At 45.6% G+C, this 27,308-nt stretch overlaps 1 protein-coding gene across 1 annotated transcript in view; it reads left to right on the top strand.

The window, feature by feature from the left end:
* SCN1B (sodium voltage-gated channel beta subunit 1) overlaps positions 1-27,308 on the top strand; it is a 385,196-nt gene that overhangs the window by 311,492 nt on the left and 46,396 nt on the right. Inside the window, exon 4 of the mRNA XM_086930043.1 lies at positions 13,599-13,740. Within this exon, the coding sequence (XP_086786169.1) occupies positions 13,599-13,740 (142 nt within the window). The remainder of the gene's footprint in view (positions 1-13,598; positions 13,741-27,308) is intronic.

The raw sequence follows: 27,308 nt of genomic DNA, 5'->3' as shown, positions 1-27,308 counted from the left end.
CCACAAAAAGTCAATAAATTAACCTGTGCTTAACCCTGGGTAGCTTGGCGCAAGAAGCAGCTAGGTTTAACTTGGAGGCAATAAGTAATGTATTTATGCAGCACACAAATAGTAATAAAGCAAAAACACAACACAAGAAAAATCCCAAACCAATTTAGATACATAGAGTACATTTTAATAGATTATTTGACATTAAGAGGGCAAAACTCCAATCATTAGAACCGGAGTTATGAATTTGTAAAATTTTTAGTGAAAACTAGCGCCTAAAAGATCAAATCTCCAATCGCGAACATCTGGTTGAGTGACACTGGGTCAGAGTAAAAAAATATGGCCAACCGTGATGGAGCACGGTTCGGATACAAGAAGTGGATAGGCCCATCACCACTTACCTTTGGACTGTCTGGCAGCTACCAGCCCTGGTCACATGGCAGTTTCTCTGCACGTAGAATTTAGGTATATAACAAGGCTGGGCGAATTCAGTTCTACTCTTGTGCGCATTTTCCAGACAGTGGATATGGATTTACTGTCTGAAACTCAGAAATTATTTGAAGTGGTTCGCTTTCAAGGGTTTTTCTCAGGCTGTTCCCCAGGCAAAGCCTTTTGTGTAAAGCAATGCTTCTCCCATTAGATAGTGCTAGTGCTCTCTCCAAGCTGGAGCTCTTACAACATAGGCACAATGCCATGTGAGTTTTCCATATCTGTGTCTCATCGGCTTCACTTAATAGCAATAATCTACAAACAAAATGGCAGGCTTCCTCAGCTTGATCAACAGAAACTGCAGTTCCACTTTTCACTCCTACTATCTATCAAATGACAGTGCTCAGTCAGAAACTAATCAGCAGCCCCTTTTTAACAAAACCTTCGTGGAATTTCTAAAGGTAGCTCTGTTTCCATCCTCTTCAATTCATGCTCTAGATTTCCGCCCTCCAGTCACAAAAATGCAAGCAATGCACTTCCACTGGTTAGGAAAATAAACTGGGGCATCTCAAATGGATCCCACTTGTTCCAGTATTTATACACACACACACAGAGTCCTACTACCATACATGAGCTACATGCATACTATACGCACACACAACATACACACATAATCTCAGTGCAGTGTGCTGGGTTTTACATAACAGCAGAATTTTATACGAAAGGGGTCAGTAGGTCACACTCTTACTGCCACAGAAAAAAAGGTCAGCATGTCAGACTACAAAACGCGGTCACTGCCACCTTTTATGCTAAACCCAAGACAGGGACAGTGATCCTCTGTCCACTATAGGGGATGTGTGGTATGCCCCTCTATGTCCCCAGATAGGTCTCTGATGTCGTATTGTCAAGGAAAGATTGATTTCTCTGCAGACACGCTAGAGCCACAAATAAAAGCTTAAATCTCAGATACACATACATTTGGGCACTTGGGGCTTGGGAACGTGCCAGTGCACCATGCAGGGGATATTTCCACCCCAACACCTATGAAACAGCAAATTGAACAATACGAGATCAGAAGTATTTTGGAACTAATGTCTATGGTGGCTATTAGGCCAATTACATCCCAAATTTGCCTCTTCAAATAAAACAGTTTTTCCTCTGAGCAAGCTGTAGCTAATCCATTCTAAAATAAATGTACTTTAAGTCCCATGAATCTTACCTTGCTGCCATCCCAATTTGCAGAAAAAAACTATACTATATCACCTGCAGGCTCAACTAGGCTCAACTAGAACTTTAAGATATTAACATTAATCAAATCAGGTTTTTCAGACAAGTCAAGGAACTGTCATTCTGCTAGTCCACACTGCTGACAACATACTGCAAGTTCTGGATCATGGAGGAAATTGCCCACTGACCCTCTTGTCTGGTAGCTCCTTTGGCACAGTGGAATGTCGGGTGTGGGTTGAATACTCTTTTCATAAAAATGGTCCACTTTGTTACCCCTATGATGAGGACAATAGGTCCATTTAGGAGATTTGCTTTCTCCCACCCACATAGTCATCTGTAGTATCCCTCAGAGATCGCCACTCTCCTCCTCCTTTTCAATATTTAACCACGAGCCTGATGCCTGTCATCCAGAACTACAGTTGAAAATGTCATATGCACTTTATAAGTAAATCATTATAAGGGTAAATGGGTGTGACTCGGGCCCTTTCTTCTTGTGTCAATAAGGTTAAGCAATAATGAGTTCTAATGCACTTGAGCTGGGGGCGTGGCCAAGATGGTGGTTGGATGAGATGTGTTTCTGTGTCTCCCGGACTCCGCCGACACAAGCCTGTAGTCTAGCTGCACCCCACCGCATTTACACCAGTGGAGGCTCCTGTAGACCCGTTACACAACTCAGCGGCGTAGAGGGGAGCAGCTGAACACCGCAAACCCACGATATCAAGCCCCTCAGTGGATCAACGAGAGGTGGAGGGCCTAAGCAGATGTACCAAGAGCTGCAACATCCAACCCAGCCTCAGGGTCTTGTGACGAGTCCGAGGCGAGCTCCAAGAGACCCCGGCGGCCAACCGACTTCCTTCGCCTGCTGAGAGCGTCCTTGGATCTTGCTCCCGCTGGCAGAGCAAGCGATCGGACACGCTGATCGAGGCTGGACCTTGAGGGGTTGTAAGAAACTTACTCTCAACATTACGCCTATCATTCACTGGATCCATAGTGCGCAGATACCATAGCAGGTTTGCAGCACACCTGTGGCCACTCTCGGCCTAGACATCAATATAGTCCCATGGCCCACTCAGGGGCCCCCTATGCTCCTTACAGGGAAGACAGGTTGCATTAGCTCTGCTAGCAGCGCACCAGGTCATCTTAGCCCAGTGGGGATCTTCTAACATCCCAGACCAGATAACATGGCTTCATAGACTTTGGTTGATTTTAGCAATGAAGCGCATGTCTTTGGCTGTAGAACATAAACTGGATACCTATTCTGAGCTCTGAGCTACCTTCCTCCAGATACTTCCGAAAGATCTGCGTGAGACCACGTGCCCCAAATTCTTACAGATATTACATCTCCTCCTAGGACCAGGCAGATTGGCTGAGTTGAAACTGTGTCATCAAACGTAGTCGTCACCCATAGCACACTCAATGATCTAGTAAAACCGCAACGCTCTAAGAACCTAGAGTTGGAGGTGTGAGGTGCAGCAAAAAGGGGTACAAGGGGTCTATTTTCCTCTTTTTTCTGCTCCCTTTTATAGACGTTCAGTCTGCTATTTCTTTGAGTTTCAAGTTTTATATTTGAAATAACATGTTCCACCTATCGCTGTAGCCTCTGGGTTGTAGGCAAGAAAGCTGTGTAGAAACGCAATCCTTTTAATACGCTGCCAGCCACTGGTTGTATACAAAAACATGGTGTCCCAACTGGTATAATTTGGAAGACAATTAGTAGGGATATGAATACAACATTATCCAGAGAGAAACATAAGGAGACTCTATTTAGTTGTAGCATGTACTTATGACATTTTTTATGTAAATTATTAGGGTAAGGGTCAAAACATACAGCAGTTGTATCAGCACTGCAAAAAACAAATTGGAGAATCGAAAAACAACCCAAATTGTACTAGGTGCTCAAGTGTGTGAGTGAAAACACAGAGGCGATGCAAGTGACAATAGGGTCAGCGTGGACGGCGCAAAGTGAATAGTGCATAAATATGTACAGTGAATAAGGGCAAGGTGATTCCAAATGATTTTGAATGGTTATTCTGATGTTGAATTTAAGCGTGAACCACTTTGTAGGGTGCGCCTATGGTCTTGCTGAGTAGCCGACGGCGTTTCGATCCACTTTAATCGGGATCATCATCAGGACTGGGTAGGGGTTGCAGGCAGTTCTGTACAAGGGAAGAGAAGGAAGGTCAAGGCGGGACACTGGCGGGACAGATACAGACAATATGACAGTACCTGGTAGGGGGGGGGGGAGGAGAAGGGGGCTAGCGGAACACAACCGGAGCGTGAACTTGGTATGTGTGTGGCGCTACACTGTGGGAAAGGAGCATTCATCATCAAAGCGTGAGAGGGGCAAACTAGAACTACCTGGGTGAGATGAGGGCGAAGAATCGGACGTCATCTGGATCGTCTTTGCTGTTAAAGGGTGAGGCCAGCGGTGGTCTGGTGAAAAGGAGAAGGAGACTGAGAGGGTGCGGGAGGGAGGAGAAACCACGATGGCAAGAGTACGGTAATGGAGTGAGCACTCACTGTGTCCGGTAGGGGATCGGAAGATGAGTCCGATCGGCGTGGCTGGTCCGCGAATGTTGGAGATATACCAGTGCCTCTTGGGCAGACTGGTAGGGTGATTAGAGAAAAGCGATCTCAGCGTGATCAGCCGATCTAAGAGAGTTAATCTGAGGAGATAATGCGGGGGAAATCAGTAAGGCACTCCAAGGGGCCTCCGCAGTGGACAGTTGTATCGGATGCGGGCAATACGCGGTAAGAAAATCGTACCTCTATCAGCTTGTAGTCAGTCGATCTGCAAGCGAGCCTGGCGTTGCTGGGGGAACCGAGGCTAGGAAGAGAAAGCTAAAAGGCGATAGGCGGTGGGAGGGAACTCGCAAGAGAGTCAACCTGTGATAGGTGGGGCAAGGCACGGGGTGGGACAGGGGGGCGTGCGAGTTGGAGAGAGCGCGGGAGGCGTGGAGGAATGACAAGTCAGGGGATGTCTCTACTAAGGAGTGAAGTAGGCGTCTGTGACATTGGTGACTTAGCTCAAATTCGTGACTTGCATGCACAATTGCAAAGTTGAGTACAGTCAACAGTGATTCACAATAATTGGATACATATTATTTCAGAAATGCAGAGGATGAGGGGAACACGGGGCGCAAAAAAGGAATGACAAGTAACGGAATCGGTGCACATGGCATATGTGACTAGATAAACAATTTTCAAGAGAGTAGCATGCACAAATTAAACACAAAATGGGGATACAGCCCACAGTAATTCAATTATCAAATCGGTGATATTCCAGGATTATGGTGGCACAACAAGGGGTAATTTGTATGGGGCACTAAGGGCAAAGCCATAGGGAAATGGAAACGATCAATTGGGAAGGAGGTATCAGAATAGGACAGATTCAGAGATGCAGGAGCGGGAGGAATCAAATGGAGATGGTGCTGTTCCACTCATCAATAGTGTTCAGTCCATTGTTAACGGAGTCGCATAAAGTCATCCATTTACATTCACTCCTGTTTAGGAGAGATCTGATCTCCCCATCTCTTGTGGGTAGTGTCATTTGCTCAATCAGCTGCCAGTTGATGTCTGTGTCCTTGTGGGTTTTTTGCAGGTAGTGTGACACCAACGGGCCGTGGTGACTTTGCAGTTGATCCGACTTTTGTGTTGTACAATCCTGTTCTTGATGGTTTGGGTGGTCTGGCCGATGTAGAGTAGTTTGCAAGGGCATTCAATTGCGTAGATCACATTGGTGGATCTGCAGTTGGTGTGATTTTTGAAGGGGTGGGTTCTGTCTTTGTATTTGAATACCTTGGTGTTGGTGGTGAGATCACAAACTGAGCAATTCTGGCATTTGAAGTTTCCCAGTACCGGCGGCTGGAGGCATCCAGCTGTGTACGTTTGCTATGGATGATGCTGAATCAACAGATTGGTTTCATAATGCACTTAAGCTGAACAGGAATAAAATTAAATCATCCAGCTTGGCACCTGCGGCAAAATATAAAATTGGTTGCCAAACACAGAAAAAGTGTTTGCCAGAGTATTATTCCAACTCACGGTTCTTTTGCCCATCATGCCACCTCAGTGTGGACCCAGCCATGTGCATATCAGTCTTGGCTCATTCTTGACATGAAATGGTATGTGAATATCAACTCAAAACCTGTGCTGGAACCACAAATTAACAATGCTTTAATATATTATGTGATACAACTTTCCCGATAACCACATCCATGCAATACCTCCCAACTACCGGGAATACACCATCAGCAATCCTCTCTTGGAAAAAAAACTATTTACTCAAACATATTGGTTAAAAACTGGCCTATAACCTCCCTCCTCCCCCCCTCCACCCCCCCCCCCTTTCCTTTCCTCAGCAAATTGATGGCAAGGAATACAACAAAACCACTCCACGAGTACCTGGAATGGAACCAAGTGCTCCACAGCCACCAGTCGGGATTCTGAGTGGTGAAGAGTGCTGAAAGTGCCCTAGCCATGATGGGGAATGGCCACCTCCTCTTCCATATGGATAGGGACAAACAACTGAATTCCAAAATGGGAAGTTGCAGCTTGGGACGGGGAAGCACCTATCACTGCGGCCTACATTCTAAGGGGAATACCTTGGTATTGTCTTTTATAACTGGGCAAATACAGCGGGAATCAGATGTTCTGTTGGTTCCCACATTGGTTGGATTCTGTTTTAGTTTGACAGATGAATCAGGGATCACAGACGAGTTAGAATGGAAGTCTGTGTGTATTATTTGAAATGTAGATTACGTGTGTGGTGGATTTAAAGAGAAACGTCCTTTTACGATGTAAATTAATCACTTTTCCTCAAATTTCCCATCAACTGCGGTTCAATTTTTAGTGTTGTCTCATGTAAACGGTGGCAATGCACTCCTAAATTCCTTCTCCTATTAGTTAAGCTTCTTTGCCATGCCTATTGAGCCCTGCATGGTGAAGGCCAATAATTAAGTTCTACCACCCTGCAAGGAGTGTGAGATCATCCACCACCACACCTAGTTATTTTAAACACATTTTATTGTGATTTATACATTCATAATCAGCTGTCATACTATGTGGCAGTTTGAAAGATACATCATGATCATTTACCTGCCCTCCCCTCCCTTCCCATAGGCTGCCCCCAATAGTATTTCCATCGCCTGTGGAACAATTCAAGACAGTAATATGTGCTATACGCGTGTCAACATGGAGGTATAGATAACCCGTATTCTTCATAATGGAGGTTGCAGGATCTTTAGCCTTTTAATTGCAACCACAGAGCTATCTTAATGCAGCTAAGGAGAGGGGGTATCAGGGGTGAACTAACTATTAAGATGAATTTTCTCCCATTCTCACATTTACACCCAGCAGGCATCTTTCTCCCAATGGCTGTAGGTCACTGCCATATATATAACTAAAAAATATAGCCACTTTTTAAAGTGGGAGTAATATAATGTGCAGAAAAATGTTCCTTATTATGAACAGTTTTGCTGAAAATTATTCTACACTTTAAGTTTCTCCAATTTAATATTTTTTTTGCATGTTTGTGTTGTGCATGTAATGGGTAACATAAAAACAGTAGAGGGGTTCAAGGGAAGTTTAAAAACAACAAAGAAATCCTTAGGTCTGGGATGTAAAGCAAACAGGGAAGAGACACTAGAGATTATCTCAGGGAGCTTGTGCTGAATCCCCTTTAGGACGAGATCCCTCACCCACCATAGGTGGCATGCTTCATCAACTGGGATTCTCCTCTTGGCGGGAACGCCTAGTCCCACCAAGGCTTCAACTCCCTCTCTGGGAGGAAGGAGCTCAGGGATGTTTTATTCCTACTCTGTTAGGATATAGTAAATCCTGTAGACGATAAGAAACAAAAATGGTTGGGTCAAGGAGCAGCGCAACAAGTTGATGAAGCATGCCACCTATAATGTGTGTGGGATTTCGTCCTAAAAGGGATTCTGCCACAAGCTCCCTGAGATAATCTCTAGTGTCTCTTCCCTGTTTGTCTTGGCATCCTGGACCCAAGGATTTCTTTGTTGTTTATTAATGAGTGTAATGGTGCCACAGATGGCGAAAGGTATGTCCTGTGCCACAAGCACATACAACACAGGCTCCCCAGTCACCCATACACATATGTCACTCATTCACACACATTCATAAAAATCCCCACAGACAATGCACTCACTGAGGCACAAGGCAGCCCTATCATAGTATCATTAATCACAGTATTTTGTTCACACCATAGTATCGGGCTACATAGACGTTAGATTTAAAGTCAATGAAGCTGGGTGAGGGGTGTCTGGTTACAATGCATGAGTTTCTTCACCTTCAGTAGCTCATGACAATTTTCACTGATCAGAAGTAGCTCTCATTATAAAAAAGGTTGGAGACTCTTGATCTAAGTGTCTGTACAGCATTTAAGGTGATATGAGACGTAATTGAGGGGGGCTGGTTGCATGGAGGGCTCGTGTGCTATACACAGTACTTTAAATTTCATTCTCTAATCTACCGGAAGCCAATTGAGGGTGGCCATGGCTTGCCGAGCCGATTGATATTGTGGGATAGGGAGCAGTAGGTGGGCTGCCACGTTCTGCAGTTACAAGTTTGGGTGCACCCAGATTGAGCGAGTTCCTGGATTTTATACGAGAAATAATTAGTGCCTGAACCACAAGCCTTCTAGATAAAAGGGGGAGCAAGTATAGAATTTTCCGCAACATTCTTAGAAGGCCATAGCAACAGGTCAATAGTTTTGTTGCCTGGGTATCCATTGGCAGGGATTTATTCAACCATACCCCCAGATTTTGTATAACAGTCTAGGGAGTAGGCATGGGCGGAAAATCCGTTCCGCTCGCGGATTTTGCGGATTTTCGGGAAATCCGCAATCCGCGAGATTTGCGAATCTCCTGCAAAATCCGCAAATCCGCGAGCAGCGGATTTTGCTCGCACTGCTCGCACTGTTCGCGTGAGTTCGCGCCCCGCGAATAAGTGCAAAATTGCAGAAATACGATTTTAGCAAACTGAAAGTAACTACTTACCAGGTTCAAAAGTTCAGGCTCATCATTAGTAGCCATTTCCTGTAGTGCTTCCTGAGGGGCCCCTCCAGAGTTCAGTTGCCAGTTGAAACTATTATGTGACCCTGCTCTGAACCTCAGAATAGTTACACATATGCCACAAAGGTCCTGAATTACAGCTAAGGGAGACAAGCAGGAGCCAGGCTGGAAGTTAAAATCCATTAATCAGCCCCTAATTCATTATTGTCAGTTGGGGCAGGGCAGGTGTTGTAACTAATTTTGCAACAATGAAAGCACTTAGCAAGTGCAAAAGATCACTAATCAGGGCGCACTAAGGAAGCAGGTGCCAGCTAAAAAAATATTCTGTGACACATTAATCAGCCCCAAATTAATTCAGGTCACTTGAGGCAGGGAAGGTGTGATTTGCTTTGCCGAAAATAATGTACACTGGACAACCAGAGGGTGTGGTGATGAAACAGAGGGTGGCATGGGTGGGCCAGAGGGTGGCATGAGTAGTCAGAGAGTGGCAGTGGTGACAGAGAGTGGCAGTGATGAAGAAGAGTGTCCCAAACAGGCTGGACACGTAGAAACAACAAGTTCGCGAAACTTGCGACCCGACAGGTAAGTTCGCAATTTGCGAAAGTGTACAAAACCCTCGCGAACTGGCAGAAACACGGGCGAACACAAAAAAAAAAAAATCCGCAAATTCGCGGGAATTCGCGGATTTTGCGGATTGCGAATCCGCAAATCCGCAAAATTCGCGAACGCGAGATCCGCAAAATTCGCTCATGCTTACTAGGGAGTAGGGGACGCACCTAAGCAATCAGGCCTGCATAGCATCGGATGGAAGTCGGGGTCATTGCCTAGTATCAACAGTTCGGTTTTGTCCCAGTTTAGCTTAAGCCAGGACCTGTCCAACCAGCTTGCAACCTTCTCCATACAGTACAGGGCCCCAGAGATGAGGGTTGGGGTCCATGTTCGGGGACAAGATAAAACAACAATTGCGTGTAATCAGCATATGACACTATTGATATCCCAATAGACAATGCAATTTCTGCAAGAGGGTGCATGTACAAATTAAAGAGTGCAGGGCTCACTCTGGAGCCCAGCGGTACTCCATACTTTAACGCAAAGGCGTCCGAAAAGCAGGATTTGTTAAACACCTTAAAGGTCCTGTCTTTAAGGTAAGCCATTTTAAGGCAGTTCTGGTGACTCCTGCAATATTAATTCTTTCAATGAGAGTTCCATGATTGACTTATCAAACTCACATTAAACAGTTCAAAAATGTTTGGTAAGGGGCTGCTGTGCTTCATATGAACACCTGCAGAAAAGTGCCTTCAGAAAGAAGGGTCAGTATGACCAAAAGTAAGCAGTAGAAGGGCTCCTTTAAAATATGGTCTATGCAACAGTTTTGGGCTGACTAGTGCCATAAATAGCTGAAGAGCTTGGGCAGAGATATGTGTCCAACTTAGACAGTGATAAATGGTTAATAGTCACTGCGACATTAAAGAAAGGCGCTGCTTTTTCCGTGGAATATAGCAGCATTTGTTGACATCTCTAAAGTAATTTCAGCAGACTACAGAACAAAACACAATAACATAATAAAGAGAAAAATAAAAATACAGCAAAAATAACATGACAAAACACAACAAAGCAGCCAAAAGAGAGCCCTACAAACCCAGTACGACACAACAACGTGACGCAATAGTGCAGCACAAAAGAACAGCAACGTAAAAGACAGCACATCCCCACAACAACAAAATGCAAAAAAACCAAATTTTGTTGTCACACATTACTAACTGCACAGATCTGCTTTCATCATACAGTGGTGCAAGATGTTTGGACCAAGCACTGTCTTAGTGACCAACAAGGGCATGTAATGGCGCCAGCCAAAAATCTTTTATGAACTGGCCTATTCTGTTGCAAACCCATAGCTGAATGAATATCACTGCTACTACCATGACATACATCGCTATGGAGTTGCATACAGTGTACTGTGATGCAATGTGTGACAGCCCCAATTACTCCTATTTAAGTGGCATAACTTTGCATTCTGGGAGTTGCAGTTTTGTTTGAGCCCTTAGAAGTCTGGGTGTAAAAGTGCTATCACGCAGAATGATGGTGACGAGTGCCCAGAGGCCTGACTAGATTCTGCTGTCGTTCTCATATGGTTTGCTTTCTTTAACATGCATTGTTGCTTTCAACATTTCCAATACAGGACTATAGGTCACAGAATGAAAGATTAAAACAATGCTAGATAAGTGCCTGGCACGGAACACCATAAGATTCCAATAAACCAGAAGGCAGTGAGAGGATTAAACCACACAAATACCTGTGAGAATCAAGCCACTGTACACAGTCTTTGGCGTGCTAGTAAAGTTTAATATCTGCAGCACAAACTACCAGGTTCTCAACATGTGTTGCACCCTGTTCAGATAAGAAAACACAAACTAGCAGTTGTCAGAGAGCTGTACCCTTTCCCACAACCAAACTATATATATACTGAAGGACGCCGCCAGACTAAAAACATATCACTTCGTTCCCAACAAATCTCATGGAATGATTTGCTATCAGCACAAGCTCCATTAATCAATCAGTCAGCATGTTTCCTGTCTGACAATCAAACCTGAACATGCTCCATTAACACATAAAGCCGTCTCAGCTCCAACAAAGAGAAGATATAAAAGAAAGGCATGGATGTGCAAAAAAAGGAACATGGGCACTGGCCTTCAATCTGGAACCTCAAATTAATTACAAGAATGCTAAATTAGCTGAAAGTTTGTTCAGATTCGGTTCACCCACAACGATTCAGTATGAGAGGGATACTGCCCTGGGGCATTCAATGGTCACCGCTGCTAACATGTGGGTGCTTTCACTTACCACCTGAACCACCACACCACATGGGCCTCCAATACCACTGCACCCCAGTTGAATAACCAAGTCGCTTCTTTTAGATACTCCTGGGATGGCGCAGTTAAGGCCCACTAAATTAGGGAATCAGGGTTATACATTCAGATACCACCTCCTGGGCGGAGATATGCCCCCAATTATTCTTGTAGAATTTACAACCAAGGTACGAGATTTTATTAGTAACTTGTGGGCATATGTTCAGTGTTATCCATAGGCCTGCACTGGGTGGATGTAGGGCACTTTGGAGCTCAGCAGACCTTTTTTACCATAACATTTACAAAACAATGTCGAGAGCCTGAGTCAGTGGGGCAGGGGTGCCAGCGAAAGAAATCACAGAATGTAGCAAGATTGCTCTGATATGTCTGGTGGCCTACTGTGGTGGCTCTGTCCCTGTGTGCAAAGCTGGTTAACTCGATGGCTGATGCTCGAGCAGATGATGACTGTGGTCACTATTGTCCAATCAGGGCACAGTTCAAAGCTCAAACTATTCTAAGTCTTCTGTAAGAGGATACGCTTACTAGTGCACTATTGAGTTCCCCGGGGCTATTTATCTTTACTGACCCTCATCTCTTCCATTACCAATCGTGGTCAACATCTTCCAATGGAGTGAGTTCCCTCAGGACGGGGGCATGTATTGGGCCTTAAGGCTTCATCAGTTCCTTATGTGAACTGGACTGAATGTTTTGAGATCAACTATGACTACAAACAATATCTTCATGGCCTGACACGCTTCACCCATCTTCCGCTTTGTCCTCTAAATCTTGTTGCTTTCCTGCACAGAAGGCCAGACCAGTTTGAACTTGTCAAGATGTAAATGTGGACTGTGCTCAAATGAAACCCAGCAAGTAGAAGGGGGAGGGAGTATTCCACTTTGACTGGGGGAAGCCTACTCTCTCTATAGGGGAGGTCTCTCCTCCTCCCAAGTTCCCAAGGCGGTGTCCCTTAAAGCATGAATACAAATCTTCAGATGGACTCATCAAGTGTTTAAAATGGACCGCATTATTCACTCTTACCTTTGTAAACACACACACAACATACATGCACTATCTCCACGTGTTTCTCACACAAAGGTGTGGGTGAAACCCAGTTAGAGGGGATCCTGCTGATTTTTACGGGAGAGACCAATAGGCATTGTCCCCACAGGGAACAGCTTCTGAGGTTTGTGCCCATGAAGTAGAGTTACCTCTCTCCCCCAATCCTCTCATAAGCAGGGATAATGGAGTGCTAGAATCAAAATAGGGAAATCTTTCAGTGCACTGTCTGTCAAGTTAAGTGGTGTAAAAACAGGGTAGGTCATTCAAAATGCACACCTGAGGCTAGCACAGCTCATCAGGCCATCAAAGTACATTTATCCAGCAAAGACACAATCTGGAAACTGGCCACATTAGTATGTTAGAGCTGCTGTGAACAGAGGGTAGGCTTCTATCAGGAGTCACCATGTATTCAAACAATCTCTAATTTGATGTCTACTGTGTCAGACTGGTCCATAAGAGACCAAGAATGCTTAATACTAAACGTATGTTTGGACCTTGACTTATGCTTCCTAAGAGCGAGCCAAGCTCTTAGCAGCCAACCCCATTCTGGCTCACACACTTTGTGTCTGGGCCATGACTGAAGGGGACAATTTCCACAGGTGTCCCATGTCTAAGCTGATGCTCACAAGGACCCCTGCTTCAGCTCAGGCACCCTACAGATGGACCATAGCCTAAAACCAGGGCGTCATTCTGAGATACACATGGACATGACCATTTCATCCATTGCTCCAAGGCGGTGTATGGGCAATAACTGGTTAATAATCACCTTCATTAAGGAAAAACCTTCTTCCATTTCTGTCAGTGAAGCACACTGTTAGCAACAAATGGTCATTCCATGCACCAAGAGTGGGTTATCATGCACATCTTCTGTGACCAATGAGAGCAGCCCCCTGTTCTTAGCTGATGTTCATTGTTTGCATGAATACTTGTAGGTTTGTAATGTCAGTGGGAAGATGCAGTCTGCCCAGGTCTTTGTCCATGCCTACTGTGATGACTGTCATTTGTTGTTTTGCAGCAAACAGAGACACCGCCTCCATTGTGTCGGAGATCATGATGTATGTCTTGATCGTGGTCCTCACCATATGGCTGATCGCCGAGATGATCTACTGCTACAAAAAGATAGCGGCAGCCGGGGAGGAGGTGATACAGGAGAATGCGTGAGTCTCAATCTAATTATCACATGATCAATATTGTTAATGACTTTGCGTCATTTCTTGATTGCATCAATAGAGATTAATGTGTAAGCTTAGAGATGCCCCCAAGCAGCTTCATTAAGTCACCTTGGAGCTGTTTTCAATTACAGGGAATGATTAGTGAGAACCTCAAGGCTTAGTGAAGGGAATGGTACCTTAGGATCAACAATACAACTGTTAGTTAGAGAGCCAAGTGTTCTTGAGTGAGAGCTGTTACCGAAGCCTAGTAGTGGATTTGTCAGGAGTTGCATCGTTAAAAAGGACAGCTGTGTTTTGCTAATGCAAAAGTCCATAGATAGCGACTTGATGATTAATCAAATTTAGTATAGACGTAGTTTTGAGCTTTTTATGCACTTTTTATGATCATTAATGCTAAATAGCCTGAAAGAGGCTTTTGAAAAATAAGGGAGATGTGGAGGTTTGTATGTGGTCAAAAATAATGTCCCTCAGGAGAGAGGTGTTGAGTTTTGTATCACAAGCACTCTCTTTTTCTAAGTGACCCTCTGGCCCTGTTATGGTGTGGTATATTAATGTAGGTTGCGGTTGTGTATTGAGCTATGGATGAGGTAGTGGATGAAATAGTGGAATGGAATATAGACTATACATGCATGCTGATTACGAAAGAGAGACTGGTTGGTGCTAACAGTTGTAGATGAGGTTCTGTATTAATCTGCTACTCTACTTACCTACTTATTTGAATTAACCTTCAAAATCCACATTGACCAATCTCAGTGTTTTTTAATTGAATATTGCAAATGATCGCGACAAGCAGGAGTTACGGCTTATATGATTTTAAGGAGCAACACATGCCCAATAGCTTTATTACTATTACACGACGAGACTGTCATAACTCAAGGTATTGCGTAGTGTTTAGTTTCAATGTTTATTCAAATTGAAGCAGTTTTTGTTAAAGTGTAGTATCCTCTGGAGGGGGAGCACACCCTGAATTCCACCAATGGCTGCTGTGAGTGTTGATGCAATATCACAAATTATTGTCTCAAGAAACACATGCACAACAGAGCAAGTTGGGGATCATGGAATGAGCTAATAAGAAGGCTCTATGTTCTATTGAAAGAACGCACAATAAAGGAGCCGGCCATTTGGGCCATTGGAAACCTCATAATTGGAATAAAGCACAGATATGTATCTGAACTTTGCAACTTTGAAGTAGAGTTAACATTTGGAATGGAAATCTCTGTATGGTGGTAAACTGAAGAAATTGAATATATATTAACCAATTTGTTGTCATATTCATTTTTTAATTTTTCACCTTGGCTGAATTTTGTTGTAAGCATCGTTTATGTAGTATCCTTCAGTGCAATTTTTGTGTGACTATCATTGCCACGTCAGACATTCAGGCACCAACACCATCCCTGGCTGAGCCTGGAGAACCACCCTTTAAATGGAAAATGCGGTTAGACCCATTCCAGGAATAAGTGCAAGTTTTGGAGGATGGGAAGTGCACACCCCAAAGACATTTGGCATTACTGAAACACTGTTTAAGTGATGTGGTTCTTAAGGATTTCAAGAAGCTACCCATTATTGAGAATCCAGGAAATTTGGATGTATACTAACTTGGTTTTAAACAAATGCAGGAAAGATATGGAAAAAATAAGTACTGTTTTTGAACACCAAAGGTTCTGTTCTAGAGCCCACTATGAAGGAGAGTCTATTGACCAACATATTGTGGTTTTAAGGACTATGGCTGTTTCATGCAACTTTGAGCACACTACATATGGAAAGGTACTTAGGAACCAAGTGATGAAGTGAACAATTGTAGTCAAGGAATCTCTGTTTCTAGGGCCTTCATCAAGGCAAAAATTGATTCTTACTATTCTTGCCAAGTCCTTTGGACATGCAGTAGAAAAGTAGAGAATACGTTTTACCTCCACTTGGTCATTTGTTAACAACCTATACTTTAGTATATATCTTTAGTATATATTTTTGAGGCACATATTGGAACGGAAACATGTTAGTGCAAGGATTAATGAGACAACATCCTCAATTTCATCCATGATTAATTATTTTAACCCTGCAGGAAAATTCTTATGCTTTACACTGAGGTAGTTGTAACTATTATATATATCTTACATTTATCCAGTACTCCTATTTCTGAGCTCCCTCACAGCAAGGTGAGACCGCGTGGATGGTACTATCTTACAGACAGAGGGGCCAATATTGAAGCATGCCTTTGCATTCATTATTTTGAAAGTGGCCCCAACTTGACCCACTTACATTCCCAACAAGTGTAGGGTGTATATTTCTGTATTCTTTGTGTTGGGTGTATAATATGAAGGACGTACGGTAGAGTGAAAGCATCCCTCTCTCCCTTGAGATACCCGCGCCGAGACGCCTACGGGTATTTGCACGCGCTCTATAAATATCATTAAATAAATAAATGTGATAGCGATGTTAAGCCAGAATTCTTGCCATGTGAGGAAATTCACAACCAGTTCCTGAACCCCTGCTTTCTACACCAGCAAAGTCCAACTGGTTAAGGATAGAAGGCACAAGGTAGAAGCTGTCCTCCTCGAATAAGAGATTTTTTGTCCCAGTCTGACTTTGGTTGGCATGACACCTGCACATAAAGAACTGTAGTGCTAGAATGTTAGCTGCTGAGGAAGGTGGCACATTCCTATGCATGCTTAAGAATCGTTCACCATAAAAATGATTTGCCTAAGTGAATAATACCAACGCAGTGCACCTCAGTAATAAATTGCTGTACATAACAAGCTGGGTGTGGTGGTATAGTGGATTCATTCATCCACTATAAAGGCATGTGTTTGACCTCTTGGTCACAGGTTCAAATTCTGGCGGGCTTACTCAGCCTTTCATCCTTCAGAGGTTGATGAAATGAGTACCTTTGGGTAACAATACACAAGATGCAAATGTAAATGTATTTATAGCACCAACCCGGTATCTAAGCGCTTGCTTAGGGAACCCGTCCTGGTATTCCCTTGTGAGATAACCCCGACAGGGTATCCACAAGGTGAAAGCCAGGCATCCCACCGCGAGGGGCCGTTGTGGAGATTAAGCAAGCTATTGCCCAGAGTCGCAGAGTGTGAACCCGTGAGTCGAGTAGGCACCGGAGCGAGAATTGTCAAGTCCTTGGACATTTTAGGACTCAAGACCCCGCCGAGCCGGGAATTGAACCCTGGTCCCGGGCTGACCTCTGCTTCCAGGTCTGCCTCCTCTAATCAGTGTGCCACACTTTTCCACACTACCCTTCTGTGTGAAAACAAGCACTTTACAAATAAACATGAGGCTATGTTACTTATATTTCCACCACATATAACTCGGTTCGCATGAGGCACATTTGGAATCCATGCCTTTGATTTAGTCTACATTTGATTGCCATGTATCCCGATGAGCTATGAAACCATAAAATATATAAAGGGGCAATGCAATAGCAGTGCTTAATTTGAGCCGGTGCTTGGCACCGGAACTTGTCAGCACCAGCACTTATGACAGTCTACTACATGGCAGCATTGTCTGACCAAATTAGGGATGACCACATCAACAGCTGTTTATTGATTCAATATACATTAACAGTGACTAATAACTGCCACACAAGCCATTCTTAGAGCTTTTGGGACCTGAATAGAATTAACTGCAACACTTGTAAGAGTGTAAGTAGTTGTGTTGGCACTATCATCGACAGAGCTTGCAACCGGCAATGGATAGTGTAAGCTACAGAGGCCTCCTGGCGAGGGCCCTGGCACTTAATTTTTTTTCTACAAATTAAGCACTGAGCAAGTGTTTTTTTCATTGAGGGGGTGGGAGGAAAGGTTTTAGCTCAGCTCTTGTTTTAAAAGCAAATTAAATAAATGACAGAGATTCCTCAAAGGCTGCTGTGGATTGCCCTTCTCCAGGCTCAGCCCCTGGGACATCAAGGAGCAGAGAAATGATCTTGTTCTGCCTGCCAGGATTTAATTACAGAGGTATGGAGGATAATGATAACCGCTGACGCCGGCAACCGATAAACACCCCTGAGGGACGATCAAATGGTGCAGGCTGGATAAGCAGATTCAAGAAATGCACAAAGTGGGAGTGAGGTGGATTGAGGGAGAAAGGCACAGCGTGAGAAGAAAGGAGTGTGGATGGAGATAAAAAAAAGCAAGAAATGGAAGAAATGTAAAACCGAAGAAAGAAAGAGTGAGACATGGTGAGTGGGAATAGGCGAGAGTCCAAGGGAAAGACAGAGTTTAGAACGGGGCACAGATAGAAAGTTCCAACTAAAAGCAAGAGAGAATAATAGATTGGAAACAGGACTGGAAATGGCACGTTTCAGTCCCTGGTTGAGGGGCCATTGTGTAGACAGGGATACTGGGCTCCAAGTGGTGGGTGAGGTCTTTTCCTCAATGGAGTATTTGGGGGGCAAGAGATCAGGCCGCAACAGTCAACCAACACAGTAACATATTTCCCAGCCCAGGACTTATCTTTTGAAATAAAAAAAACACTTTAATCAGCATCACACAACTCTACACAGCGCAATTTGAGCAACACAATACAGGGTTGAAATCCTCTTTGGGATCTTGAGGTACTACACACGTCGGTACCCTCCACCGCTAACAGAGCTCCCTTCCAGCTGTGATGCCTGGCATCTAATCTACCCAAGCGGCCTGAATACAAGTTATTTTCCGATCCCTGCATAAACCTCTGCATGCATGTTACTGTCCTATTCCTTGTATGAGGAAATGCCTGGTGCTCCCCTCCAGGTCACAGTACATTTTCTGGACTTTGCATTATAAGAGACAGGCCACGGCCACTGCATGCCCGCTAGATTAGCCTGACGCTCTGAGCAAAAAAGTCAGGATACCAGTTTCACAATCAATCTACCACTCCGGCCGGGGTAAATGGACATTCACCATCCAGCTGGAGGTGTACATCCCAATAGATACACAATAGCAAAGAAAAAAGAAAGGAGAAGGAAGAGTGAGAGAGCAACAATTGTAGGCTATGGCAGGAGAGACCACAAATGATGCCGGACTTACATCTGTCATAGTCAAATTACTGACACTTCCACTAAACTAGGTCTGACTTGGAGCATATTTTGGCATCTCTTGTAGACATTGTGCATGGATTTCAATCCAAAAATTTATTTTCTGGATGTTTCTATGCAAATCTGCATTATGTGGGAGTTTTCTTCCACTCTATTTTTACATTTTCAAAAACCTTGAGTAATTCACGAAGATTTGCAATATTGAAATAAATCAACTTCATGAGGCTGCAGAGGAAATCTTTTGATATCTTTGGATGTCCTTCCATGAGAGGCCGCTTCGCAGAAAGGTTTGGATATGAACCAGTTTGAAGAAGACTGGTGCTTTGTAAAGAGCCTCTAAGGAGGACAGGTAATGTGGGCTGTCCCCATGGTTTAAGTGATGATCCTAGCTAACCATTTGCTCCAATCTTGTCTAGGTTTACCTCATTCAGGATAAGCCTATGTCAGCTTTACAGTGAGTTGCAGCAGAGTGATTCCGCTCCCTTGTCCTTCTATCCAAATTTAGGGAGACTAGCAGTGGCCACTGATTCGAAACAAGGGGCGAATATTATTGTAAAGCCTGCTGTTCAGGTTCATGCGACAAAGAAGTAGGGGACCTGGCACACCTTATATATCACTGCCCCAAAGTAAAAAAAATTCTGGGAGAGGTTTTTCACCTTCATATCCAAAACGCTGGGTTGCACACTTAAAGCAGAATTTGCCACCCTTACCACCACATTTTTAACAACAGAACTACACTCCCAACAAGATAGAGACCTGTTAGATTTCCTACTAACAGCGGTAGTTAAAATAATACTCACCAATTGGAAAGACACCTCTAAGGCAACATTCAGGGGCTGGATCAATTGGGTGACGTACCTTAGAGGCGCTGATACAATAGCCCTACGAATCTCACCATGAAGACAACCGTACAGGGGAATGTGGGAGTCTCTGGACAAAGCCCTAGACCCTTACGACCCGCCGTGAATAGGCCTTTCAAAACAATCCATTAGGAGCTCAAACATATCCCCGCCGGGTCAAGAAATAAACGAGAAAAATAGTAAAACTTCCTGTGTGCTACCTCTCTAGCTCTACCTTGATTTCTTTGCTGACCTCCTTCACCCTTTCCCTTCTTCCTACTGCGACAGTGGATAGGGGGAACACCCAAACATACGTAAACCAGAATGGTACAGTTGCCAACACGGTCAGTTTGGGCTACTACCCGGCAACAACAACGCGATGCCTAATATATGTTATATGTTGTTAATAAAAATTTCAATAAAAATATACTTTAAAAAAAACAAAAAAAACAAATGCCTCTTAAGCGCTGTGTGACTTCACCACCACCAGGGGCAGTTATATTTAATGATCGTTAGAGCTGCGCTCCACCCATATTATCTACTTTCTGTTTTGTTTCACCAAAAAATTATGCGTACTCTGACCCTCGCTCTGTGTCAAGGTCAAGCAGTGTCAGGGAACTATTTGACAGGCACATGCTGTACAGCACACGTGCCATGTCGCTAATCATGTAGGCAGGTTCAGACTGGCCATGGTGGGCACCGGGCGCTTCCCCGGTGGTCCAGAAGGGTGGGGGCCGGTTTTGCTGCACGGTCCCTTGTAACAAAAGTTCAGCAGCAGTGTTCCCCCCTCCCCCAGGCACCAGTCAGGCAGAATTGCCGGGGCTGGTTTGCGATCCCAGTCCTGCTTGCCTTCTTCCAGCCCTTGCCGATGTCACCTCCTAGGACTGTAGGGGACTCCCCTCTGTGGTGTGGGGCACCCTCGCTGATTAAACGCAGCCTGCACACCTTAGGTTTGAGTCCTGTGCTGCCAGAGACTGTGTGGCACCTCCCGACTTGTCATAGGCTGAGATGGGATCTGCTGATCCCACCCCAGCTTGTGACAAGTTGGGAAAGAGGGAAGGAGAAAAGGCAGGCGGGCAAACTGCGGTGCTTGTGACAGGCATCACAAAACTTTAAAACATATTCGTTTTATGGTGGGGTTTGTCATGCTGGCTCGCTGGCCTAGATGTACTTGTCAAGATCCCCTAAACCTTTTCCTTGGATGAGTAATGTAGGTGGTTCTCATGTAATACCCTCAGGTGGATTTCACGCTATAAGATACTAAAAAAAAGAGCTCTCCTCTGGAAGTGCTATGCTAACTTTAACTATTCTGAGTGGCTAAGGTCTTGTGGGGACTGGCAAAGAGGCAGTGCTTGTTATCATCAATGTCAGCCCTACACTATACAAAGCACAGTGTCTGCTGTCCATGACCTACTGCCTGCCACAGAAAGTGCTCATTTGTTATTCTAAATTATGTTATTCAGGAAGCCAAACTCAAAACATAACTGTAGAGGTGTGAGGTAGTCTAGTGGTTGGGGGGCGGAGTCGTAGGAGGAGCAGGAACAGGAGGAGCCGGGGAAAGGAACTGGTCAGTTAGAGTAGGGACAGGATAGGAGCAAGAGGTGTGTAATAAAGCTCCCATTAAAATAACTACAAGTGTCTGTAATAATTGTAGCAGGATGCTACAACTGGCGACGAGGGTGGGATGAGCCAGCCCACTGTATGCAGAACCAAGAGAAGACACCCTGTCCCAGGCGATGTCCAGAGGAACGCTGCCGAACATAATAAGCTGCTGCCCGAGCAGAGAAGCCAGCAGTAGGTGACCCTGTTTCCCCCCCCCGCCCCCGCAGTCGAGAGGGATTCTAGAGGGAGCCGAAACACCGAGCGCTGAAACGCTCCACAACAGAGATTGTCTCGCGCCAAAAACGCGAGCCCCCACTGGATGCGTAGTGCCTGGCATCCGCGAAGAAACAGGAGTCGGGAGCCCACTCCGACCCTGTCCAACACCCCAAAGTGAGTAGAAGGCGCCCGAGTGAGGAGGACGCCGTCCCTGCGAGCCTACTGCCGAGCGCGAGTGAACGTGCCAAAACCGGAGCCTGAATACCGGTGAAAGTAAAACCTCACGCCCGATGCGTGAGGTTTGGCATGCTGTCGGAAAACCTCACGCCCGATGAGTGAGGTTTGGCGCGCTGTGAACGAAGAAAAGCAGGAACTCTAAAGTATGGAGGATTCGGGAGCCTACCCCGATCCTGCCTAATACCCTGATCACAAGAAGGCGCCTGGGGCACTGTGGAAGCCCCGTGGAGTGCCCAGAAACAAGAGCGCTGTTCGCGCCAAAGAGAGACTGCAGGTGCCCATGTGAGTACGGGCTGAAGCGAGGGAAACTGAGCAAGGGCTCGGGAGCTCACCCCGACCCTGCTGCACTGCTGGAATAAATGTTGGGGACTGGCTGAGCGCTGCGAGAAGAAGCGCTATCCCATGAAAAAAGAACTGTGCCGCTTTGGTGGAAACCTCACCCCCGATGCGTGGGAATTCGCATCTGTGTCCGGCGATCGTGTCAGAATGAGTCTGTGAGCTCACCTGGTGGTGGTGAAGGAATAACCCCAGAAGGAAGACGTGGGACTGAAATGAAGACCGGGGTAAGTCCCTGTGAAGAGCTGTGAAGCGCTGTGAAGCTTGCATGGTGAGAAGAGGTGCATGTGGCCAAGTCTCGTGAGAGTTGGGCGGCCATCTTTGAGTCAGGCGGATTTCAAGGACATACCCTGTGTGATGCATAGGCGGCCATCTTAGAGTCAGGCAACAGCCAGAAAGTGAACAAACATTGGCGAGAACAAAGAAACAAACATTGACACATGCAAAATAACAAGCATTGGTGCCTGCAAGGACAAGTATTGGCCAAGAGTAAACAAGCGTTGGCAAAGGTAAGAGACATACAAACAAGCACTTGTAGGTGCATGCAAACAAGCACTGGCGAAGACCAAATAAACACTGGCAAAGGCCGAACAAGCCTCGGCGAAAGCCAAACAAGCATTGGCAAGCAACCTACAAATACTGTCAAGAGCCAACAGACAAGTCGTGGCGAATAGAAAAAAAAAAAACAAGCAGTGGCGAAAGGAAACAAACACATGCCGTCGACAAGCCTTGGTACATGACAATAAACAGACACTGGTAAATGCCTAGAAATAGGCAGTAACAAGGCAAACACACAAGCGGAGATAACGGCGTGTGAACACCAATGAACACGGCCTGGCAACCAACACAGAACAAGCACGTGCACACACGAGAGTGAATCGACTAACAAGCACGGGCAACCACAAGACCCGCTCACCTAACATGCGTTGACAAAACAAATGTCAGCACAGGTGGCAACGTGGACATTGTGCAACACAAACGAATGCGCAGTGGTGAAGGCACTGAAGCAACACGTGTCTGTACCACAAGAGGCACAAGCAAACTCAAGAACCAAGCAACGACAACGGCACAATGGAATAGGCATTAGCAAATGCAAGAGACAGATAACGACGACACTGAGCGCTAACTGAAGAGCGCCGAAGAGACAAGAGCGGCTGGACTGTACTGCAGCAGACCCAGAGGAGGGCAGTCTTACAGAGGACCCCGGAGAGAGCAGTACCATCCAAGCTCATTCGCCGACGCATACTTCGTTAGCTACAAAGACCATCAATCTCCAAGCAAACGACCAAACCAAAGACCCTGACCAGAATCTCCCTCTCTCATGACGGGTGGAGACACAGCACAGCGGGTCACTCCATACAGTGAAGTACCGCCCCCGGCGATGCAGACTGATGAGTGGATCTCGGATCTCAAACGACACCGGTGGCTCGAAGCACTAGAAGATTTCTTAAAAGCCAATGGTGAACAAAGAGAGAGGAAGTGTCTACTACTACTCCTCCATTTGGTGGGTCCGGAGGGCCGATGCCCAATCAGGACATTTTCCGAGGAGGACACCGAAATCTACAAAAGACTCCAAAGGGAGCTCTGTGCTCATCTCAACACACAGACAGATGTGGACCATAATCGCATGGCTTTCAATACAGCACGGCAGGAACCAGGCGAACCGCTGCCAAACTTCATCACTCGTTTGCAGAGTATGGTACGAGGTTGCCACTTCAACACTTTCACAAATGAGGATGCGGTTCGACTTCGGATCGTTGAAGGATGCACAAATCCTGACACAAAACGTAAGATTCTGCAAGGTCATTGGTCGTTAAAGGAGATCATCAAGAAGGCCGAAATTGGAATGCAAATCAAAGCAAGAGAAGGATTGAAGGACGTGCACCTAAGCGCAACTCATCCAGATACCGAGGAAGATAGAACTCAGAAAACAAACAGAACCGAAAGAGGCAGACCAGCAAAAAGACAACGGGAAAGACACGGTGACAAAGAAAGTGACACAGATTATTCCGGGTCAGACTCTTCAACATCCGACCACTCGAAGTCAACCAAGGATTACCCGGAGTCAGATGACCCAGAGGCGACCATCCAAAAGACCGGTCCCAGAAGTCATTCACCTCCCAGGAGTTCCTCAAGGAGTCACTCAAGGTATGACACACAATGTTCCGATGGGAAAAAAGCATCAAGTACAGATCGCATCCCTGGACAAGATGGCATCCGGCACAGCAAGTGGGAGAGAAAGAATAACCAGAGAAGAAGAGGTCGCACTGGTCAACACCAGAAGTCGGCGCAGGAACATCGGTCGACAAGCAGTGAAGACGAGTCCAAGGAAACATCTGGCCGAAGAACACATACAACTCAAATCAGAAGTGTTGGAGCATCCAACAAGGGAGAAGGAGAAACAGGTCGCACAAGACGGACTGATCCTCCATTGCGACGAACCAAACAAGAAGACAATGAGGCAAACGCTTGGGATCAAGCACAAGGAACAAGCACAGGATCATCAAACAACCTCCCAAATGGGACGGCATTGAAGACGTTCCAACAAAGGCGCACGGAGAAACATCTCAACGACAACTCAAAAGGGAAGTACAATTCGCCATGGATTACGGACTTCAAAAATCCTCTACCAAAGACAGTTTCAAGGAAACGTTGGAGAAGGAGAGGGGTGAAGAATCTCTCTGACACTGAGTGCACATCTATCCGATCCTGGAGGTCGACAAAAGACTTCTCTGACCCAGAAAGCACGTTCATGTCCAGGAACTCCTCTGACTCAGAGAGTGCGTCCGTCCGATCCTGGAGGTCAACAAGAGACTTCTCTGGCCCAGAGAGCACAGCTGTCCGATCCCGTGAGTCGACCAAGTCATGGTCCCGACAACAGCCATGGCGTCAACCACCCGAACGCGCCAGAGAACCAAAGGACACCCTTCCTGTCAAGAGTAACATAACACACACCAAGGTCTCTGATTACTCAGCCACGCCACAAGGCAATCCGTCATGTCAATCACAAACATATCCGGACATGGACCAGACACCGTCACCCCTGAAGGGGTCCGAAAGGCTGACTCAAAGGACCTATAAAAGGAAAACAGAGACAGTGGACCCTAGTCATCGGACAGGAAGGGACCTGCCAGCCAGTCTGCAGAGAAAGCCGGACATGTCAGCAGAGATGGATCATCGGATGAGTGAAAAACATGCCCATGCACAGATAGACAACGAGTTCGTCAGACAATCTGAGGTTGTGCATGAGTTACCGAACCGAACCAAGACAGTCTCGTCAGATAATACCATACTGTCTGATGTGCACGACCCAGAGGTGAACGACAGTGTCGCCCTCGACCGGACAAGACAAGAAGGGGCAAGGGTAAGCGCAGGTGCCCATAAAAGGACCAGAACATTGTCCACTCATGAAAGGGACCGAGCACCCGAACCGACTATTACACCACTAGAAGAAAACATGAGGACTGCAGACCGTGAGAGTGAACAGCTCACCCGCACTGTGGTCAAGAACGCCCTGATCAAGACACCGGAAAGAGTGACCAAAGTCCAACCCACCACTGATTCGACACTATTGAGGCTTGAAGAACAGACCGTCCGCCAACCCGTGTGGTGGATTGAAGAACTGCGAACACTGAGGACATTAAGATCACTTTGTTGAGAAGGGGGGAGATGTAGAGGTGTGAGGTAGTCTAGTGGTTGGGGGGCGGAGTCGTAGGAGGAGCAGGAACAGGAGGAGCCGGGGAAAGGAACTGGTCAGTTAGAGTAGGGACAGGATAGGAGCAAGAGGTGTGTAATAAAGCTCCCATTAAAATAACTACAAGTGTCTGTAATAATTGTAGCAGGATGCTACAATAACCCGTGAGAAGTTTTGAATCAAATCAACTAACAGAGTGAAGGCAGGATATTCCCAGCTCGTCCTGTAATTTATTTTCTAGCATTGTAAAGCAGCAACAAGATGCTTTTTTATCTGTAATTGTTCCCTGGAGTCTGGTAGCTGGATCCTCAACGAGGTAGGAGGAGAATCCCAGTGAGAGAGACAACAGGAAGGAAGTAGATACGAGAACAGGAGCCATTGGAGCTGAGGAGCGTCGCCCCAATTCAACACCCCCCAAAGTCCCAGAGATGAAAATGTAAGTGTTAATTTAGTACCATTTTATTTTCCATCATCGAAACCTGAACGAATGCTAGGACGGGCAGGGCCTGCTGAGTGGCAGCAGGGAGGAGTGATAGCCAGAGGGATGTCTGTGCACTCTTTAAAGTGTGCATGTCTCTTTGTACGGCCGTCTTGTGATTGCCAACCAGACTCGCACACTTTAAACCGCTCAACTTAGCTGTCTGAAGACAGCTGGGTTGAGAGCAAGTGCAGGCCTCTAGTGAGCTGGGGAGCCACGAGAGAGGCCGCTCCCTCCATCAAGGCGCTGCTCTCCTGCTGGTTATCGGTACAAAAGGGGGTGGTGATGGACGGAGCATCTGAATCAATCAAACACTCACACCCAAACAAAAGATCTGGGTTTAATCCATCACCGTTCTTTAGCCCACTCTGCCACCCCAGTTCAGACATGGCTATATGCAAATCAGTCTGACCCTGTGCCTCATAGGAACAGTCCAGCCCGAACTGCCAAGCCATGTCTTCCCTGGACCGGAAACAAGCTTCCGAAGACCGGTTTCTGGCATTCCAGCCGTCTTCAGCCCGGCTTGCTTGAATCCAGTGGCAAAGTGAGCAACTTATGGCGGCCAAAAGCGGTCCAAAAGGGGGTGGTGATCGACGGAGCATCTGAATCAATCAAACACTCATCAAGTATCAGAATGTTAACAAACAGGAATAGATAAAATGCTTACACCTCACATGTGGGCATTCCAAATCACCTAAGTGAGAGATCCAATGGAAAATAGGTCAAAAGTTGGGAACAAGGGTAAGTAATTGAGTGTCAAAGGTAGTGTGATGAAGGGAGAGGAGGTTGAAGATTAAGTGGGAAAAGTTGGATAAGGGAATACAGAGGATGTACCTAAGGTCATGAAGAAGGGGGCAGAGGCAGGAATCTGAAGTTTTGTCAAATCCAGTGTGAGGAGTTTAAATGCAACAATGTTGCCTTTGCATTTTGACGTGTTATACTTTTGGATTCTAAACAAATTTACTGGTGACATGCGCTAACTTGAAAGTTTGAGGGAAATGATTTAAAAAGCAGCTCTTAAAGGTAAGACAGAGGGACTGGGTGCGAGACAAAAACAAACTGGGCCAGGAAATGGAGAGAAGGAAAAGGCATGTGAATAGAGAGGAAAAGGAATGGAATTAACTTGTA

This window comes from Lissotriton vulgaris, chromosome 7 (assembly GCF_964263255.1).
Source record: "Lissotriton vulgaris chromosome 7, aLisVul1.2, whole genome shotgun sequence".
NCBI classification, from domain to species: Eukaryota; Metazoa; Chordata; class Amphibia; order Caudata; family Salamandridae; genus Lissotriton; species Lissotriton vulgaris.
This window is presented reverse-complemented; position numbering and strand designations above follow the sequence as displayed.